At 43.8% G+C, this 21,107-nt stretch overlaps 1 protein-coding gene across 1 annotated transcript in view; it reads left to right on the top strand.

Annotated features, from left to right (window-relative positions):
• FA2H (fatty acid 2-hydroxylase) overlaps positions 1-21,107 on the top strand; it is a 61,693-nt gene that overhangs the window by 24,329 nt on the left and 16,257 nt on the right. The window contains exon 2 of the mRNA XM_081872209.1: positions 3,793-3,885. Within this exon, the coding sequence (XP_081728335.1) occupies positions 3,793-3,885 (93 nt within the window). The remainder of the gene's footprint in view (positions 1-3,792; positions 3,886-21,107) is intronic.

Genomic DNA, 21,107 nt, shown 5'->3' with positions numbered 1-21,107 from the left:
TCTTTCCCTGGGGGTTCCCTGTCTGGTGTCTCCCACCAACTCCTCTGAACCAACCAGTCCATGACACAAAGGGCTGTACAACTGGGACATTTACAATTTGCATCCCAACATTTTTAATTTTTAAGACAACAACTCTGGCACCTTAAGGTGAGTTCATGCTGAGTATAGAATCATATGTGCTCCACCCTCCTTAAGGGGGATGAAAAGCTTTGTTCTCTCCCCCCCCCCCGCCCGCCAAGAAGGACCAAACACCAAAGTCTGGCTTGGAAATGTGAGGCATCTCAGCCCCCTTTGCAAACAGGAGCCAGTAATGTGGGCAGGGAATGGCTCTGAGTATGGACAGAGTGTTTCTTTCTCTATGTTTTATGTATTGTTACAAGGGGGCGGGTAGTCCACTGAGCCACTTGGTCAGTGGTTTGAATCCCCAGAATGGGGTGAGCTCCCATTGCTCTGTCCCAGTTCCTGCCAACCTAGCAGTTCGAAAGCACACCAGTGCAGGTAGATAAATAGGTACCACTGTGGCGAGAAAAGGTAAATGCACAAGGGCACGACAGAGGACGAGATGGTTGGACAGTGTTCTCGAAGCTACCAACATGAGTTTGACCAAACTGCGGGAGGCAGTGGAAAACAGGAGTGCCTGGCGTGCTCTGGTCCATGGGGTCATGAAGAGTCGGACATGACTAAACAACAAATCAACTATGGAGTAAGGCACAGAGGTTTTTAAACTGTGGTTGCCAGCCTGGTGCCCAGAAATCACCCTATAGTTTCAATTGGACCCATGCGAGTAGCAAAATGTGCCTGGCATCTGGCTAATTTTGAACACTGGTTGAGAGTACTGTATGTCCCAGAGGTGTGCTTCATTTGCGCTTTGAAAATGGGCTTTTAGTATTGCAACTCCATCCATCTGGGATAAATTGCCAACTGAAATTAGGCAAGCACTGTGGCATTTAGATAGCTAATGAAGACATTATTTTCTAAGAAGGCTTCCCCTGAAGCGTGACCCAGTCATTTTATGGAATATAAACTGTATGAATCGTTTCACGGTATTACCTTTAGTTTAGTGAGCTGGTAACCTTTTATATTTTATCTTTATTCTTATCTAATTGTACAGTGCTTGGGTAGCTTAGGTCTTTGAAGTGGTTTTAAAATCTGCAGATAAATAAATCTGCAGATAAATAGCAAACAGATAGCATGAATACAACAGGCTCTGGGGGCATTTCCGTTCCAGTAATTCTGTTTTTAAAACTTTGTTTTAGTATTTAGGTTATAATTAGGAAGGAAGAAACTAATGGGAAATAAGGTGGAGATGTGAAGTGGGGGAGGGAAAGTAAGAGAAGTTGTGTTGTGCTGGCAGATGGAGGTACAACAGAGTACCGGTAGATCCTACAGGTAACTCGTCGTCAAGGAATGGGAATGCATCTATAATGCTAAAATAAATGCTTGCTCTCATTTTTATTAGTAATAAATATGATAATATTTCTTGAGACTATTCATATCCTTATGACTAATTTCAATAGTATCATCGCCCGCACGGCCATTGCTGAACTAACTGTATAATTCAAATGTTAAACTTGTGTGCGTAGCAAAACACAAACGTGTATCGCCCAGCAACAGTGTTGCATTCACACGATGTTCACATACGAAAACCATACAAACACACTGCACATAATATGGTGAGGCTGCGTTGCCGTACCGTCAAAGTACATGAGCGAACGTTCATAGAGAGTTGGAGATGCTTGGTTAACAGAAGAACTTCACAAGTCTTTGTTCAGAATTGTGTGGCATTGAACAGGAAATGCATATATTGTTAAGAATTACATTAAAATTATGCAAGGTAACCGAGGCCCCTTTCAGACCATCATGCCCCAGCAATTTGTATCAGCTTCCTGAGGCTCACCCTGCTGTCAGGTTAATGAAGCAAAGCCCGCTTGACGAAGCTATTGAGGTGGTTGGTTAACAGGTGACTCTCAGTGGGTCAGGGCACTTGGCTGTTAACCCAGAGGTTGGTGGTTTGAGCCCACCCAGGGACGGCTGTGGGCAGGATTTCTACATTACAAGAGAGTTGGACAAGATGACCCTTGGGGTCTCTTCCAGCTCTACAGTTCTTTGAGTCCATGACTTTGGTATGCGGTAGCTGCAGACAGAGCTTCTGAATAGATTGCTGCCCTCCATGAGAATTTTGGCAGTAGCTTCCTTGGACTTTGCCTGGGGTCCAGATGATGTTTCAGTGGCATGAGTTGAGCATGCTCACTCCCCAAGGCCTGGGGAAGAGGCTCTTGTTGGTGCAGACTCCAGCAGCATGGGCCTTATGCACAACAGCATCACAATGAGGGCTGGTAGAGGAATCCAGCTGGCTTCACATTTTAATATCTGCATGCCCCAAATTGTATTGAAGAGAGTGCTTCATTCCCTACAAACTCTCTTGTGTTAAGACTTGCAAAAGGGGTCCTCTTGGTTGCCACCAGAAGTTTGAGGGGGTGGCCCAGGAGAGGGCCTTTTTGGTGGCAGCCCCTAGGTTATGGAATTCCCTCCCCAAAGAGGTGTGTCTGGCAGCTTCACTGTATAGCACTTTGCAATTGCTGGAGACACACTTCTTTGACATAAGAACACAAGAAGAGCCCTGCTGGACTTGGTCCAGTGGCCCGTCTAGTCCAGCATCCTGTTCTCACAGTGGCCACCCAGATCCTGGGTGCAAGAACAGTCACCTCTGCCCTTGTGGATTCCAGCAGTTGGCATTCAGAACCATACAGCCTCCAACCATGAAGCAGAGCAGAGCCATTGCAGCTAGTAGCCATTGATAGTCTTCTCCTCCATGAATTATCTAATTCTTTTTTAAAGCCATCCAAGTTGATGGCCATCACTGCCTCCTGTGGAGCCAGTTCCACAGTTTAACCCTGCACTATAGTTTATAGTTTAACTATGTGTGTAGCAAAACTACAGTTTAAACTGTAGTTTAACTATGACACATGAAATGTGTGTTTTCGGGACCTGCCCAATTCCTAGAACTGTAATTTGTTTTAACCGCTTTTAATTAGGGTAGGGCATTTAATCGTTATCTTCATCTATCTGGTTTTCCATTTTCAAAACAGTACATGAACCCAAACTGTACTCTCCTCCCAAGTTCACACACCTCTGAAATTTGCAATGCAGCTCTTTGAGTAATGTGTAGAAAAATGTGCATATTAAAGGAAAAATTGTAAGAAAAATATATATTAACTAAATAGCATTCAAAAATGCAACAGCAGAGCACATATAAACCTGCTCCTTCTTGCTGTGCCCCGTTTTTTGACCACTTCCGGTTCGCTGTGTAAAATGTGTAAAAAAGATCAGGAGTGATACCGACTGCTAGTGACTGGACAGAGTGAAAATGTGGTAGTTTGCCTAAATGACCAGTTTAAGGGATTATGTCAGATTTAACGAGAAACTGGCAGGCATTATTGACTCTAGCAAAGATGAAGGGTTAATTAAAACCTATTGAGTTTTTGCACTGTTTCGTAGTCAGGTTTGTTGAGGACAACTCAGTCTATTATGTGGTGTTATGGTTAAGAGTGTCAGACTAGGAACTGAGAGACCAGGATTAAAATACCCACTCGGGCCATGGCTCTTACTGGGTGACTTTAGAAGCCAGTCACTGCTTCCCAGTCTAATCTACCTCACAGGGCTGTTGCTGGGATTAAACAAGGTCCTTCTGCTAGCCAGCCAGGGTGGAAACCGGCAACTAAAGTGAAGGAGTTTGGCCTTGGGCAGTTGCACATTTGCATTCAAACGTCTCTGCTTCTTTTGATCTCCTAGGTCCACTCCAAGGAACAGAACTCCTCCAGTTTTCCAGCAGTAACGAAGGACATCAAGATGGACCCCAGGTGTAAAGCAGTGGATGAAGACCAGGTAAGAGGCAGAGCAGAAGGTGTGCTTCAAATGGTTGGAGGTGAAGAGCCAATTGCAGAAGGATTTGGAGACACCCCAAAAAGCATCTCAAGAAGGGCATGTTTAATCAGTTGCATGTCACAGGAGTCGGTGGTAGCTGCTCAGACTTCCTTTTCAGGTGCCTTTGCAAGGGTATTGTAAATTTCATTCAGGATGATTTGTGCTCTTGACGCTATCTGTGGCGTCTTAGGCATTCCAGCATAGGATTAGCAGACCTCCAGGCTTGACCTGAAGTCAAGATGAAGTGGCAGGTACGGGGCTTGAATCTCCAGGGGGGTTGGGGTGCCTTTAATAAACAATAATATATATATATATAGAAGACTGTACATGCAGCTTGCAGGCATCAGCCTGGTATCAGCTGGCTGCAAATTATTGCATACAGACACTTTCGTGGTGAGCTTCAAGATGGCTTCCAAATGTGGACCGTTTAACCCGATGGTTGCTGTTCTGTTCTGAACCTAGAAGCAGAAGAGCAATTCTGCACTCAGACATACATCACCCTGTGGCAGAGGGGGCAGTCTGCACATGTTGGAGGGGGGCAGTGATTATGTGGGTGAGGAAAGGGTTAAATATTCCCATCCATCCTCACTGGAGTCGCAGTCACGATTCCACCCCACACACTGCAATTTAGGAGGAGAAAGAGGTGTTATCAACCTGGCACCCACAAGTGCCATGGGGCCTTTAAAAGCCTTCCTTGAAACCCCCAGGCAAGAGGCTTCCATTTAAAAACAGGGTTAGTCTCTATCCCTCCTAGAAAGAAAGTTAGGAATCAAAATGTGCAGGTACCCATCTAAACAATTTCTGTGAAAGGATCGAGCCTGGTTGCTTCCGCATGTGTGGGGGTTTTTTTTGCCAATGAGTGAAGTCAGAGCTGTGATTAATGAATGAGTTTTTTGGACACCATGCAATAAGAACCCACAGTGTCTGAAAGAGCTGCTGTTTTCCCCTGCCCTTTAATTCACTTTTCCTGTTCCTGTCTTATTTTCTAGGCAGAAATTCAACAAGTTAAGACTTTTCTCCATTATGAGAAAAGCTTCATTATGGTTGCATGCTAATTTTGTGTTATGCCATGCTCCCCATTGCAGCCATTTTCTGATTGGCACTCTCTCAAAAATCAAAATGTGTCACTGGCTGACAATCCCTCATGTAAAATGTTTTGAAGGACAGGGGAGAAGGGACACTCTTTTTCCATCCTGGTTAAATTCTAGGGATGAGGAAAAATCCAATTCAATTTGCATGTAAAGATGAATCTATTTAATTCACACTTGCTGAAACAAGTTGTGAACCAAAACACAGCCATCCATTGATATTTGCACTCCCCCATAATTTTGCAATGCAGTCCTTGAGCCAAATAACGTGTACAGGCAACTCTCAATTGACTCAAGAGTTACGGTATGTTCTGCGGATCGTGTGTAAAGTCAAATTTGTGTATTAGTCAAAGCAAATTGTGTTCAGTGGTGGATGGGATTCCCAAAGTCATTTTCCCTGCAACCCCGCCCCTTTTACATTCCCTTTAATTTTTTCCTTTATTCTCTCCCCCCAAATGCGTAAAGCCAAATATGCACAATTTAAATGTACGTAAGTTGTGCGTTACCTGTACAAATATTCATACATTCTATGATTCTTTGATTAGGGTAAAATGCTCATAAAATGCGTACAAGATAAGATACAAAAATGCATTTCATTAGGGGAAATTCCACACAAAAGGTGTATATTAGGAGAAATTCACATTAAAACACTGAAGTGCATGAGGACATGCTCTCTCTCTCTCTCTCTCTCTCTCAGCAAATTGGAAATGTCAAGAACTTAACTTGCCACATGCCCACTATGGAGAGAGAGAGAGAGAGAGAGAGAGAGAGAGAGAGAGAGAGAGAGGAGGGATTGTGGAGACTGCCACAGCTGCTGCCATCACCTCATAAGGAAGAAGATGCCTATTTCCATTTCTCTGTTTATCATTTTCTCCATAAAAATGGAAATAGCAACAAAGCATTATAGAATTTTAGAGTTGGAAGGAACCCAGAGGGTCATCCAGCCCCTTGCAATGCTAAGATCTTACTTTCCTACTGGATGGAGTTTTGTTCTGCTGCCAAGCACCCACTCTTTTTAAAAGTTGGGGAGAGGGTAAGAGGGCAGGCGTTGTGGTGAATGCTGCCATCGAATTGCAGTTGTTTTTGTGGGCTGAGGTCAGTACTATAATGCAGTGCGTTGTTTTGTTTTGTTTTCTTTGAAAAAGAAGCAGCCTTAAACAGACAAGAGTAGGATTTAATAAATTCTAGGCTGTTGGGTTTTTTGTTGTTTCGTTTTACATTCATTATTGTGTGAAACACTCCTCAATCCATTGCTTACTTTCTTCCTCCCTTGCTAATATTCTTCTGTACTCCAAGTCCCTTTCATGGTTTTGTGACAGAGCACCTTGCATGCAGAAGGTCCCACATTCAGTCCTTGATGGCATCTCCCTCTCTGCCTGAAACCCCAGAGAGCCACTATTGCATTTGTATCTCCCCCTTTCTCCAAGGATCTCAAAATGGCGTGCATAGTTCCCCCCCCCCATTTTATCTTCACAACCACCTTGTGAGGTAGCTTAGGCTGAGACGCAACGATTGGCCCGAGAGCTTCATGGCTGATTTAGGGATTTGAACCTGGGTCTCCCAAGTCCTAGTCTGACACTCTAATTTATGCCGCTATACAAATGTATGGTGCAACTTAATTTGGAATACGGTGTACAGTTTTGGTTGCCTCACTTCGAAAAGGATATTGCAGAGTAGAAAGAGGCACTTTGGGGGCATGGCTGTCAGCGTTTTGCTACTTCTGCAAAGTCAAGGCAGTGCCAATCCAGAGGTTAGATTATTTTCCCCCAGTGTCTGTCTTGAAATCCAGCCAGCTCCACAAAATGAAAACCAGAAAAACCCGCCTGATAGATTTTGAGTAGCAACTCCAAGCAAGACTTCCAGTCTTTGGAGGATCCCTGGAAACAACCCAGGGCTTGTTTTCAGGTGTCAAGCAATTCAAAACAACTTTCAAACACAGAAACAAGGTGGCTCCAGAAAGATATATAGCTATGACTCCTCATAAATAAATACAACGTCTCGGGTATCAAAAGACCGGATAAAGAGGAATTGGAAAAAGGGAAAGCAAAATGAGCAATTCCCCTATAAGGAAAGCATACAACATTTGGGGCTTTTTAGTTTTAGAGAAAAGGTAAGAGGTGACATGACAGAAGTTTATATATATATTTTTTAAATAATATTTATTAGATTTTCCAATAAAAACATACAAATACAAAACAACTACAATGAAAACAAACACAAACAAAAAATAACAAGTATAATTTCAAAACTTATTTTCTCAACCTTATTTCCCCGACTTCCTCATACCTCACCATTTTGTATTCTAATTTCATTATTCCATCAGCAAGTCCATTCCTTATTTCCCAAATTTTTTTTACTAATTCCATTTCTTTTCTTACTCTAATATCTCTGAAAACCAATATTTTTAAATCCATGTCAATCTAACATTCTTTAATCTTGTAATATTTATTAAAATAGTCCTTAAATTTCTTCCAATCTTCTTCCACTGTCTCTTTCTCCTGGTCTCGGATTCTGCCCGTCATCTCTGCGAGTCCCATGTAGTCTGTCATCTTCATCTGCCATTCTTCCAGAGTGGGTAGATCTGATGTCTTCCAATACTTTGCAATAAGGATCCTTGCTGCTGTTGTGGCATACAAAAACAAAGTTCTGTCCTTTTTTAACACCACATGGCTTACCATACCCAGGAGAAAGGCCTCTGGTTTCTTCAGGAAAGTGTATTTAAACATCTTTTTCATTTCATTATATATCATTTCCCAGAAAGCCTTAATCCTTGGGCATGTCCACCAAAGGTGAAAAAATGTACCTTCATTCTCTTTACATTTCCAACATTTGTTATCTGACAAGTGGTTAATTTTTGCAAGCTTGACTGGGGTCATGTACCACCTATATATCATTTTCATAATATTTTCTCTCAAGGCATTACATGCCGTGAATTTCATGCCGGTGGTCCACAACCTTTCCCAGTCAGCGAACATAATATTATGACCAGTATCTTGTGCCCACTTGATCATAGCTGATTTAACAGTTTCATCCTCCGTATTCCATTTCAGCAGCAAGTTATACATTTTTGATAAGTTCTTAGTATTGGATTCTAACAATTCTGTTTCCAGTTTAGATTTCTCCACCTGGAAACCAATTTTCTTGTCCATCTTGTAAACCTCCATTATTTGATAATAGTGAAGCCAATCTCTGACTTTATCCTTTAGTTTTTTTTAAATAGTTTCCATATGTAACAGTCCAGGTAAAGTCCTCAACAATGTATCTTTTCCAGTTACTTTCCAGGCTCACTTCCTTAACAGTTCAAAATTTTTCCTTTTAAAGAGCAGTCCGCTCCCAGGATAGCAAAGGCAGTGGATTAAATTCTATTCTTCCCTTTCATGCAGGTTAAATAATTTCAATGACAGTTCTCCCCCACCGCTTTTAGGCAATGGATTTGTTATTCAAATATAATCCTCAAAGGTTTCAGATTAAAAGTCTCTTTGCTCTCTTGTCTCTATAATGCGGTAAGGCAGACTTCCCTTTTGTGCCTTTCCCGTGGTGGCCAATCTTTTAATCTTTACGATCCAATTTAAGTCTTTAAATCTTTACTCTTTAAAATCCAATTTAAGCTTTTGATCCTACTCACGAGTAGATGCTTTCGGGGTCAATTTGCAGGAAGAAATCAGCGCTCTCCGATAATGGCGACGCGGCTTCGCTCCACAGACTGGGTAACGGCTCTCAGCACCGCGCTCCCCCCGACGCCACTCCGTAGCCTTTAAAAAGGCTCTTTCGCAGTTCAGAGGGGTCGTAATGGTGCCCGCCGAGCCTCCTTGCTTACAGGCTTCTCCACCTGTAATTTTTAAGGGTCCCCGCTTCGCCGTAGCGGCAGGACCCGAACCCGCGGAGCAGGCTTCTCCCGGAGCTCCGGGACAAGTCCGCCATTAATCGCTGGCACCGACCGGAAGTCCCCCGACATGACAGAAGTTTATAAAATCATGCATGGCATGGAGAAAGGAAGCAGATATTTATTTATTTATTGAGCTAGATGGACCAATGGTGAGACTCTATGTATGTAGGCAGCTTCCTAAATACAGTTTAAAGATGAGGAACCCTAATAAGAGAGATCTGAAGGGGTCATGGAGTTGCCCGTCAATTCGGAGTACCTGGACACCAGGTAGATTGAGTAGACACAGATGCCTGTCACCTGGTCACAGTCCTCTTCACTATGGTGGCATGTGCTCTATTTCAGTGGATATTACAGATCTTATTCCTAAATGTTCATCTACGTGTATGCCCATTTTATGCAAATCTGTGTCCTCTTTCGCCCCTCTCATTTGGCAATGGGTAAGTGGCCATCCTAACTTGGAAAGAGGGAGAAAAGGGGAATGTGATGATTTGACAGCATCTGGATTTGTGAGAACAAGCCAGTGAGTGGGTGGTATGAGGCCTGGGAAGACTGTCTCCCTGTGAAAGCAACTCAGGTGAGTGACATAAATGCAGTCCATAATCATCGTGGGAGAAAACCATCGGTCTCAGCAGACCTAGAATATAATAGGCCTGCTTGCTTTTCTATTCCCTCGGGTGGCATTAGATTAAATTGTCACTCGTTTGGCAACCACCCAGAAGAAACTGAGGTGCTTATTAGTACCTCTAACTTGAATTTGTTTAACACACATCAAGCCAACCTATCATCTTCTTTAGAGAACGTAACCATTTTAGGGTTGCCATATGTCCGAGGAAAATCCAGACATGTCCTCTTTTGAGGGCCAACATGCCCATCTGGGCATATTTTTACATTTTAAAGGAAATGTCCAGGGTTTTTTTTGGGGGGGGGGGGGTGGCTCAGGCTGTCCTCTTTTTTGCTCTTCAAGATCTGGCAACCCTACCATTGCTGACAAGTAAGAGGGAATCCTTTGAACACAACTTGCCTTTTGCAAGGTTTTGATGTGGTTCTGTACAATATTCTCGGGCAGTGCCAGATTTACATATAAGCTAAACAAGCTATATGTTAGGGCCCCACTCTCTTGGGGCCCCCCAAAAAATTTAAAGGAAAAAAACCTGGATGTACATTTCCAAAATATAAGATAAAAAACAAGTAAAATAAAACCTATATACAGCAACAGTGTTTTGTGTTGTGTAGGCTCCTGTGATGTAAGTAATGAGTCTCACCTGCTAACCTGCTCCCTAAAATATCACTGGTTTGCTCATTTCTATATATAGGGTGCCTACATTCTGCATGGACTGGTTGTATGGCAACATGTGCAAATAGCTTTAGATACCTATTAGGTCCGTAAATTACCATATAGCATATATTCAACACTAAAAACAGTGACAATTTGTTGTTGACAAAGGACAGCTGGACATATAAAGGGCCCCATTACCTTGAGTAGCTTAATGCCTCATCAAACCTAAATCTGGCCCTGTTCTTGGGCGTTATCGTAATTGAAGAAATATTTATTTCTTTAGAACATTTTGGGCCAGCCAAAAAGTCTCCCAGAGCACAGTCACTTCAAAGAAGACCATCCCTGCCCGCAAGCTTGCAACCTGAAAAAAAACCCACAACACCCACAGGGAAGGGAGGGAGGGGTGTGTGCGAAATCACACTCAATTCCTCTTCACAGGGAACTCTAGGAACAGATAAGAGATCAGTAAATTCAAGCGTGTACTGAACACAGCTTTCCAAATCTGAGCATATTAAAAGGCTTTGCCCAACTCCTAGCAGAAATAAAGACTAGCTCCAGGTAATCCCTGTGAAGAAGGACACCCGTTAATAAGCAGCAGCCACAGTTGAAAGAGCCAGCCTCACTTGCTCCCATGGCCAGAACAAAATTTGATACAGACCCACTTTAAACAGTCACAGTGGTATCATGGTGCTTTAAATGTATGGTGTGGATGTGGTCTTGATGTCCCACCGTTTGGTGGTGTGTGCATTTGCATCTCTTAACTATGCCCCCCTCCCCTCTTGAAGGAGGTTGCAGCCTTTTTGCCTTTGAGGTTTCACCCATTTAGCGTGCGCATAGCCACAATGACTTTTCCTCCGCTTTTCCCGGCGAGGTTCGTACATTAAAGCTCCATGACTGAGTGCCGCCACCTCCCCATTTTGTTTTTGCTCTGGAGCTTCCCCCATGAAAAGCTGCTCTTTAAAGCTCAATCAGAGCACAATTTGAAGAAAACTCAAACTGGCGTTTGGCTCAGGGCAAAGGAAAAAAATGCTTTACATGGACCTTTTAAGTGTGGGCTTGTTCCTAGAAAGAGTGGGGCGAAAGGGCGATAAGCCCTGACTTAAGGAGGCAGGGTCTGAATTTCTCCGGCAAGGTTGAGCTGAGTCCTCCATTACCAGTATATGGGGCAGGTGGGAAATATGTTGTTGGTATAGCAATAGGAAAGATGAGAGGGTTTTCGCACAGAAACTGCTTTGGTCACCCTGTAGGATGACCTCTATCAGGAGAGAGGCATGGAAAATGCATCTCTGTTATTTCTCCTCAAGCTCTCAGCAGCTTTCAATATCATTAACCATAGTATCCTTCTGGAGCAGCTGTCCGAGTTACTGCTGGGTGGCACCACTTTGCGGCAGTGGTTCCGGTAGTGCATGGATGGACCAGAGGGTGTTGCTTGGGGGGTGTTCTTCAGCCCTGTGGAGCCTTCACTGTGGGCTTCATCAGGGTTCAATTTAATCCCCTATGCTGTTTAACATGAAACTTCTGACTGGAGTTATCCACAGTTTTGGAGTACGTTGTCAGCAACATGCTGATGACACACAACTCTGCTTCGCCTTTACATCTGCAGGTGAGGCAGTGGGTGTGATTGTCTTGACATTGGTAATGGACTGGATTGTCTTGTCTTGGTAATGGATTGGATAAGAGTCAACAAACTGAATCTCAAATCAGATAAGACCGAGACACTGTTAGTGGGCGGTTCCCTAGATGGAATGGCTGAGCAGTTGCCTGCTTTTGATGGGGCTACACTTCCTCTGAAGGAGCGGATACATAGCTTGGGGAAACTCCTGGATCCTTTGCTGTCGCTTGAGGCTCAGGTGGCCTTGGTGGCATGGAGTGTCTTCCACCAGCTTCGGCTGGTGGCCCAGCTGCACCCCTATCTGGACAGGGATAGCCTAATCTATGTTGTCTATGCTCTGGTAACCTCTAGGTTAGATTAGTGCAATGTGTTATATGTAGGGCTGCCTCTGAAGATGGTTCTGAAACCAGCTAGTGCAGAATTTGGTGGCAGGCTGCTCACCAGGGCTGGACGGTTTGAACATATTACACTAATCCTGGTCTAACTGTTTTTGACCTATAAAGCCTTAAATGCCTCAGGACAGGAGCTTAATACCTCAAGGACTGCCTCTCTCCATATGAACCTACCCAGACTCTAAGGCCCTTCTTCACGTGTCTCCTCCATGAGAGGTCCAGAGGGTGGCAACACAAAAATGGGATTTTTCTGCAGTGGCTCCCCATTTGTGGATGGCTGTCACCAGGGAGGTTTGGCTAGTGCCTTCATTTTGTTGTTGTTGTTAAAGATTTTATTGATTTTCCATTTTCAAAACAAATATCCAACATTAGTTTTTCACAACCCGGCCCCCACCGTTGACTTCCCTCAGCTTCCATTTCTGGTTTATTACATCAAATGATACGATCTTGCTGTTTATATACCATAATATGTTATCACAGTGTTATATTCCTTGTTTATGTAAGTAAAATGGTAAATGTTTATTTAAATCCTGCCAATGAGTCCATTTTTGTGTGTTTCTTCAAATATATTGTAAAAGGTTCCCATTCTTTTTCAAAGTCCCTGTTGTCCTTTTCTCGCAGTTTGTCCGTTAACTTTGCTAACTCTGAGTAGTTCATCAATTTTTCTTGCCATTGTTCTTTAGATGGTACTTCTCCAGTCTTCCAATTTTGTGGTATTAGAATTTTTGCTGCTGTTGTAGCATACATAAATAATGTCCGTTTTTCTTTCAGCTGCTCTTGTCCTAAAATACCTAACAAAAAAGCTTCTGGTTTTTTAACAAATGTTATTTTCAAAATTCTTTTCAATTCGTTGTATATCATTTCCCATTTTTAAAAAAATAATCTTGCAATCCCACCACATATGATAAAATGTACCTTCCCCTTCCTTACACCTCCAACAGTTCTTTTGTTCTGTTTTATACATTTTTGCCAATTTTACTGGTGTGATATACCACCTTTACATCATTTTCATGTAATTCTCCTTCAACAATATATAATCGGTAAATTTCAAATTCACTTTCCAAAGCCTTATCCAGTCCTCAAATTGTATGTTGTGACCTACATCCTGTGCCCACTTAATCATTACTGGTTTGACTTCCTCATCTTTGGTTTCCCATTCCAACAGTATATTATACACCTTTTTTTAATAGTTTTGAATTATTGTCTATAATATCCTTTCGGAATTTTGAAACCATGCAAGTAAATCCTTTCTTATTATCTTCTTTGAAAATTTCATTTAGTTGTCTGTGTTGCAACCAACTCTGGAGATTTTCCTTTATCTCATCATAGCCTTTCAATTTTAACTTTCCTTGTTCTGTTAGTAATTCTCTGTAAGTTAGCCATGTTTCTTTCATTGTTGATGTTTAAACTGCTAATGCTTCAATAGGTGATAGCTACCACGGAGTTTTGGGTTCCAGTAATTCTTTATATTTTTCCCATACCTTCATTAAAGATTTTCTTATATGATTATGGAATCCTTTGTGTACTTTAGCTTTTCCATACCACATACCACAGATATGTATGCCAGCCAAATCTGTTATCATGTCCTTCCAACTCTATTGCCTCTTTTTTCCCAATTTTATCCAATCCTGAATCCAAGTAAGGCATGCTGCTTTATAGTAAATTTTAAAATCTGGAAGGGAAAAGTCTCCTCTTTCTTTTAAGTCTGTAAGTATTTTATGTTTTATCCTTGGCCTTTTCCCAGTCCAGATAAATTTTGAGATATATCTTTGCTATTTTTTGAAACAGGCATGATTACTTATTATTGGTATTGTCTGAAATAGGAATAACATTTTTGGTAATACATTCATTTTGATTGCTGCAATTCTTCCTAAAAGGGAAAGATTCATCCTGTTCCATATGTCTAGAGTCCTTTTTATTTCATTCCAATTTATTTCATAATTATCTTTGTAAATATTAATGTTCTTTGACGTCAACCATATTCCTAAATATTTTACCTTTTTGTGGGTTTCTGTGTCTATAGATTCTGATAACTCATTTTCTCTTTCTTTAAGGTTTTTAACTAACAGTTTAGTTTTGCTTTTGTTGTTTGAATCCTGCCACCTGTCCAAACTTTTGATTTTTTTCTAGGGAGAGAGTTCTTTGGGTCTTCTACTATAATTACCAAGTCATCAGTGAAAGATTTCAATTTATGCTCATTTTTCTTTATTCTTATTCCTGCTGCCTCTTTGTCAACTCTAATGTTTCTTGCTAATACCTCCAGGACCAGAATGAACAAAAGTGGTGATAATGGACATCCTTGTCTAGTTCATTTTTGTATTTTACATTGGTTTGTTATCACCTGATCAATGATTAATTTTGCATTCTGTTCTGAGTATATAGCTTGGATTCCCTTATTGAATTTTTCTCCAAATTCCATTTCTTCAAGAACCCTTTTCATAAAGTCCCAAGAAACATAATCAAATGCTTTTTCTGCATCTATAAACACCAATGCCACTTGCTTTTCATTTTGGACTTCCAGGTATTCAATTATATTTAAAACATTCCTAATATTATCTTTCATTTGTCTAACTATTTTCATTCTATTGGCTAAGATATATGCAAACAGTTTATAATCATTATTTAATAATGAAATGGGCCTATAATTTTTAACTAAAGTTATATCTGAATCTTGTTTTGAAATTAATGTTATAAACGCCTCTTTTCATGTTTCTGGTAATTCCCCTGTTTTTAAAATCTCATTCATCATATCCTTTAAGGGATGCCTTCATTATACACCTTTAGGCGCCAGGCGAAAATGTTCTTATTTAACCAGGCCTTTGGCTGATTGACATCTGATGCACTTTTAAATGTGTTGTGGGAAAGGGGATTATTGTGTTGATTTTGTTCATATTTTTATTATGTATTTTATGTTTTTTATATTGTAATTTTATGTTGTGAACCACCCTGAGATCTATGAATAAAGTGTATTATGCAAATAATAATAATAATAATAATAATAATAATAATAATAATAATAATAATAAAAAAAAAACAATAGCTAGACCAATTCTTCCTCTGCCCTTCCCCCCTGGGGATTTTAGTCAGCCTCCTGCTGATCCTGATACCAGTTGCCACCTAACAGCTATCAGGACCCTTAACAAACTACAGCTCTCAGAATTCTTTGGGGGAAGCCGTGACTGTTTCAAGTACTGTAGCACCATAATGCTTTTAAATGCATGGGGTGAATGTGGCTTTGAAATGTCATGACTTATCTGAGTCCCAGGAGGAGGTGGATAATTAGCAAGACGGAGTGATGCTTTTTGTAGCAACCTCTCAGCTCTTGTAAGCATCTAGTTCTTCCTTCAAAATGCCAGACTTCTTAAGATGCGACTGTCAAGATAACCAACCCAGGTTCATAGCATTATCCTCCTCCCTTTTAAAAATGTACAGGTTTTCTGCTTGATTCTTGCCTGCACCAGTTGTCATAGTATCTGTCCCTGCAGCATGGGTGGAACCTGGCTGAAACTGATCCTTATCTCCCCAGATTGAGAAAGGCACTTTGAGGGAAACACTGTTATGAAGCAGGTGGAGGGGGTGTTAGCAAGCTCAGGGTTAGGTGATGTGGCTGCTTTCTAGGCAGAAATGTTGCCACCCCGAATTCCATTGCAGCTTCAGAAGGCAGCCTTCTTCAAACTAGAATGACAGCTACATTTAAAATGACTTATTCCAGGGTGGTGCAGTAGTTGGTATGTTGAGGTCCCAACACAGCCACAAAGCTCACTGGGTGTCAAGGCTTGAGTCAGGCGTAGGAAGGGCAGCAAGAAAAAACAACAAATCACCCAAGGCCAGTGAAGTTAAATCTTTATTCAAGGAAACAAACCACAGTTCAGGCCTAGTGGTCTCAGCAACTCTTCCTAAAAGGTTTTGGCCCGATGAAGCAGTTGTGAGGACTGAAGGTCCCTGCTTTCCCATCCCTCTCTAAGTCTCCTCTTTTCCCAGGTTTTCCCCATGCAGACTCAAACTGCGCCCAGCTAATCTCTGTTCTGCTCTTTCATTTCTCTGTGTGTTCCTGGATAAGAGGGGGAAGGGGAGCTGGTTGCAACAGGAGGAGGAGACTCCCTGGATTCTTCAGCAGCCTCTTGACCGCCCTCCTCTCCAGCCTCTGCTCCAGCCTCAGAGTCTGAACTGCACTCTGCCACAGACCCTTTCTGCTCACAGAACCCTGTTGCCCCTCCAGCTTCTAACACCTCCTTCCCCAGCCTTCTCCCTCTGGCCACTCATTGTCCCACCACCAATCCCCTCACTCAGAGCCTTCTTCCCCTGGGGCTTCCCTAGGGGGGTGTCCTTGGCTGGTGCCTCCCACCACTCCTCAGCATCCAGTTATTCCATGACACTGAGTGACCTTGGGCCAATCACTCACTCTCAGCCTAACGTACCTCACGTTATTAAATGAGAGGGAATTAAATTAAATGAGGATGGGGGGAACCATGTACACCACTTTGAGCTGTGTATCTGGCTGTGTTGCACGTATGGGCGGGGGTAGGGGGCAGTTGCCCCTCGATTATGCGGCAGATCAATTAAAAATCAAAATTAAAAACTAATTGAGGTTCTGCATCCTGGCTACACCCATGGTTACACATCTGCAGCATCTCTCCAAGGCCTGAGGCATGGCTTGGTCCCAGCTGCAAGAGCATTATCGCAGGACTGCAAGAACTTTTCTCAGTAGGTCTTGTTTTAGGTCATGCTGCTTGGCATGGAAGTCTCCACCTTACACCCTCTTTATCAACCAAATGAAGCGTTCTTGCTAGATTTCCATGTGAGATTTCGGGAGTTGTTCTTTCTTCTTGGGAAGATCCTGATGACTAAACATTGGACGCCCTAATATCAATAGGATAACACTCAAAACTCTTGTTCTGTCATTGCATCATGGGTAGCATAGCATTGGGCATTTTGTGTGTGCAAGTTCATAGTCCTGGCTTTACTTGTTGCTTTTTCTTTAAACTGCATCAAGTGCCTAGTACTCAATGACTGGCCTGAAAATGTGTAGGCCCAGTGGTGGCCAAACTTGGCCCTCCAGCTGTTCTGGGACTACAATTCCCATCATCTCTGGCCACTGGTCCTGTTAGCTAGGGATGATGGGAGTTGTAGTCCAAAAAGAGCTGGAGGACAGAGTTTAGCCACCACTGGTGTAGGCAATGCCTGCAGTCCAGTCTGTGCTGCTACAGCAGAGACAGCTGGTAGGTTGAGGTTGGTCAGGACAATACGGAGAGTTGGGGGGGGGAGGAGTGTGAAATGTGGTTGGGGGACGCTAGTTGGGGGGGGAGCTAAAAGTAGGGGATGAGGGAACAACTGGGGACTAAATGGGAGTTGAGCGAGAGGGGATGGAAATTTCCCCTGAAGAAGGGGCCGTAGGTTAAAGTGGTGGGGAAGGGGGCTTTGGTGTCTGGGAAGGATACTGGAGGGTAGGTGTGGGGCTCTAGGTGTCCTTTCTCTCCCCCCCCCCCCGCCCCGCCCCGTTACACTGGGTGATCTTAGTACAATGAAATTTCTTGTTCTGTTTTTTGAAATACAGTCATACCTCAGGATAAATACGCTTCGGGTTGAGCACTTTCGGGTTGCCCTCTGTGGTGAACTGGAAGTAACATAGCATGTTACTTCCAGGTTTCGCCGCTCGCGCATGCACAGATGGTCAAAATGATGTCCGCGTATACACGGAAGCGGCAAAACATGACCCGCGCTTGCGCAGACGTGCTGTTGCATCTTACGTTCCATTTGGGATGTGAATGGGGCTCTGGAACGGATCCCGTTCGCATCCTGAGGTACCACTGTATGTAACTCAGTTGTCAGCTATCTTGGAAGGTTTGGTATGGCAAGGAGGGTGTCAGAGCAACTTATGGAGTGTGGTAAGTGGGCATTAATGGGGTTGAGGTGGTGAGGGGGCAATCTCTGTGCATTGAAAGGAGAGTTTGAAAATGCAAGAGAAGCATTGCTGGGTTTCAAAGATTCCTGCTCTCAAGCCTTTAGTACAGAGATTGGCAAAGAGAACTGAGGCACCATGAGGGGAAAGATAGGAGGCGTGATAAAGGATTGGGAGATGGTAAGCCAGCTATGCAGGGCAGCTGGAGTTGAAACATGAAGGCCAGCTTGGCCCCATGACAGTGCCCAGCCCATGGGGAATTTTTTGGGTGCTCAGGCCCCAGTGAGCTGGCACCTATGACTTGAAGCAAGGGGGATTGGCTTGGAAATGAGCAGGGAGAAGCTTGCATTACAGGAAGGAGCACATTAGAAGGAATCCTGCGGTGCACTTTTTATGTGCGGGATTAATCTATTTGTACTTATAAAAATGAGATTTATGTAAGGGTAATAGATCGTATGGTTGGCGGTTCGAATCCCTGCGGCGGGGTGAGCTCCCGTTGTTCGGTCCCAGCTCCTGCCCACCTAGCAGTTCGAAAGCACCCCTAAGTGCAAGTAGATAAATAGGTACCGCTTTATAGCGGGAAGGTAAACGGCGTTTCCGTGTGCTGCGCTGGTGCTGGCTCGCCAGAGCAGCTTCGTCACGCTGGCCACATGACCCGGAAGTGTCTTCGGACGGCGCCGGCTCCCGGCCTCTTAAGTGAGATGAGCGCACAACCCTAGAGTCGGTCACGACTGGCCCGTACGGGCAGGGGTACCTTTACCTTTACCTTTAATAGTTTCTTATGTGGCAATGTTATTAAATGCACTAATGATGTTGATTGCACTTTGATGTTTGATTAATTTTGATGAATTCATTTGCTTAAATACACATTACTCCATTAAAGTAGTAATGGATTGGCCTGGAAGCAGAGACTGGCCTTCGCCATCAAGGCAGACAAGATGGCTCCTGCAGGGCTGGTGGCAGACAGGGGTCAAACCAATTAGCATTATTAAGCCCAGCTATACACATGATATCCAGTATTTTGTTATTTCTTTTATTGAACAAGGCACTGCCAACCATGTGTGTCATTGTAATGGATTGCTATGAAGTAATTTCTGAACCAGGTAAATTAATTTTTAGTCCACCAAACCCCTCCCAACCTGTCCTGTATTTTGCCCAACCAAAGGTGGCAACCCTATATGCAGAGGTTCTGTAGGTGGTTCTCCACCCCGCTCCTGCCAGCCTGGTAGAAAGTTGATCCTGTACAATGTACAGAATAGGCCTGTGATCTGATTAGCTGGTGCAATAGAGCAGCTGTAGAATGGGGCTGTGTTTGTGCTGTGTGGAAGCAATCCACTCAGGACAGAAGTCCCCATCTATACAATAAATTTACAGCAGTATCGTGCCACTTTACAGCTGTGGAAAACAAACCTGCTGGCTGTGGAGAGTGCAGCTGAATGGGACCCCACTGTGGGAAGCCTGAGGAAGGAAAATCCCTTGCCCCAAATAGCAAGTCTAGACTGAGAGATGAGGATGATGTTCCACCTGCTCTGCTGTCGCCTTTGCTCTTCAGATCCAAGGTGCAAAGGGGAATCATTGGTGGATCAAGGCAGGGCTGAGGATGTGCTAGGAGGGGGTTATCTATACATTTAATACATTTATATCTCACCTTTCCTTCAAGGAGCTCAAGGTGGCAAACATGGTTCTCCCTTTCTCCATTTTAACCCCACAATCACCCTGTGAAGTAGGTCAGGCTGAGAGTGGGAGTGACTGGCCCAAGGTCACCCAGTGAGCTTCATATTCAAGCAGCGATTTGAACCCTGGTCTCCCAGATCCCAGCCTGACACTCTTAACCTGTATACCACCACTGGCTCTCTGGTTACGGGGAGGGAGAGGGAGACATCCATGGACTTGGTGCCTGTCAGGCCGCCTTGGGACTGCAGTGCATTTCTGCTGGTCCTCAGCTGTATTGAGGTTCCCCCCACAGAACTGTAGAGTTGGAAGGGACTATGAGGGTCATCTAGTCCAATGGCCTGCAATTTAGGAATCTTTCACCTGACATGGAGCTCATGTTCTGTCCTGGCTTGGTATTCAGACTCTTGGCTCAGCTGTTGTGATAATAATCTGTATTCCAAAATTCACTACAGCTCCCAAATATAAGTAGGGTTACAGCTCACAAAGTCAGAAAGCACGGCAGAACTTGGGAGGACTGGGCAGAAGCAAAGACCCAAGTACGCTCGCGTTCTCTCTCTCTCTCTCTCTCTCTCTCTCTCTCTCTCTCTCACACACACACACACACACACACACCACACACACACACCAGGCTCCTCATTTGAAGAGCAGGACAGTCACCTTCATCAAAGGTGTGGTCAAAGTCCTGAGGGTCAGAGTGAATGCTGTGCCAAGTACTGGCGCAGTCCCTCCAGGCCTTGCCGACAGAGGTGGAGACCATGAGGCAGGATCATTGTCAGGTTTCTCCTTCCGTTCCACTCACAGAATCCCAGAAGTGTAAGTTGGAAGGGACCCCAAGGGTCATCTAGCTCAAACCCACCTCAATGCAGGAATCCTGCCCACAGCTGTCCCTGGGTGGGCTTGAACCACCAACCTTCTGGTTAACAGCCAAATACGCAACCCATTGGCACCACCTGAGGGGTTGGCCCCCATGCTGGCAGAGGTTGGCTGTGGAGCAGCCTTGACCTGCTTGGGATGTTGTGCCTGGGGTATCAGATGACACTGAGTTGGGCTGTCCCTATGACAACCCCTCCCCCACTCAGCCCTTCCCCCAGGTCAGAGCCCCCCCCCAGGTTCTTTGTCCTGCCTCCCGATCCCATAGGCCCCTCCCTGGGCCAGATGCCTCTCTTTCCACCAGTCCTCCTCCCCATCGAAAACTCCTGCCCAGACATTCCCACAGGGTTAAGTCCCAAGCATCTTTCTCAGCAGAGGTATCCCTGTGATCTGGGATACCTTCCCATCTGCACCCGCCCCAGCACTTTGTGTTCTCAATGCTGCATGCCTCAGCAAAATGAAGAAATGAGTGAGAATTACCTTAGC

Source organism: Podarcis erhardii (assembly GCF_964252035.2).
Source record: "Podarcis erhardii genome assembly, chromosome: 7".
Taxonomy (NCBI): domain Eukaryota; kingdom Metazoa; phylum Chordata; class Lepidosauria; order Squamata; family Lacertidae; genus Podarcis; species Podarcis erhardii.
The sequence above is the reverse complement of the archived record's forward strand: the minus strand, read 5'-3'. Positions and strand labels throughout refer to the sequence as shown.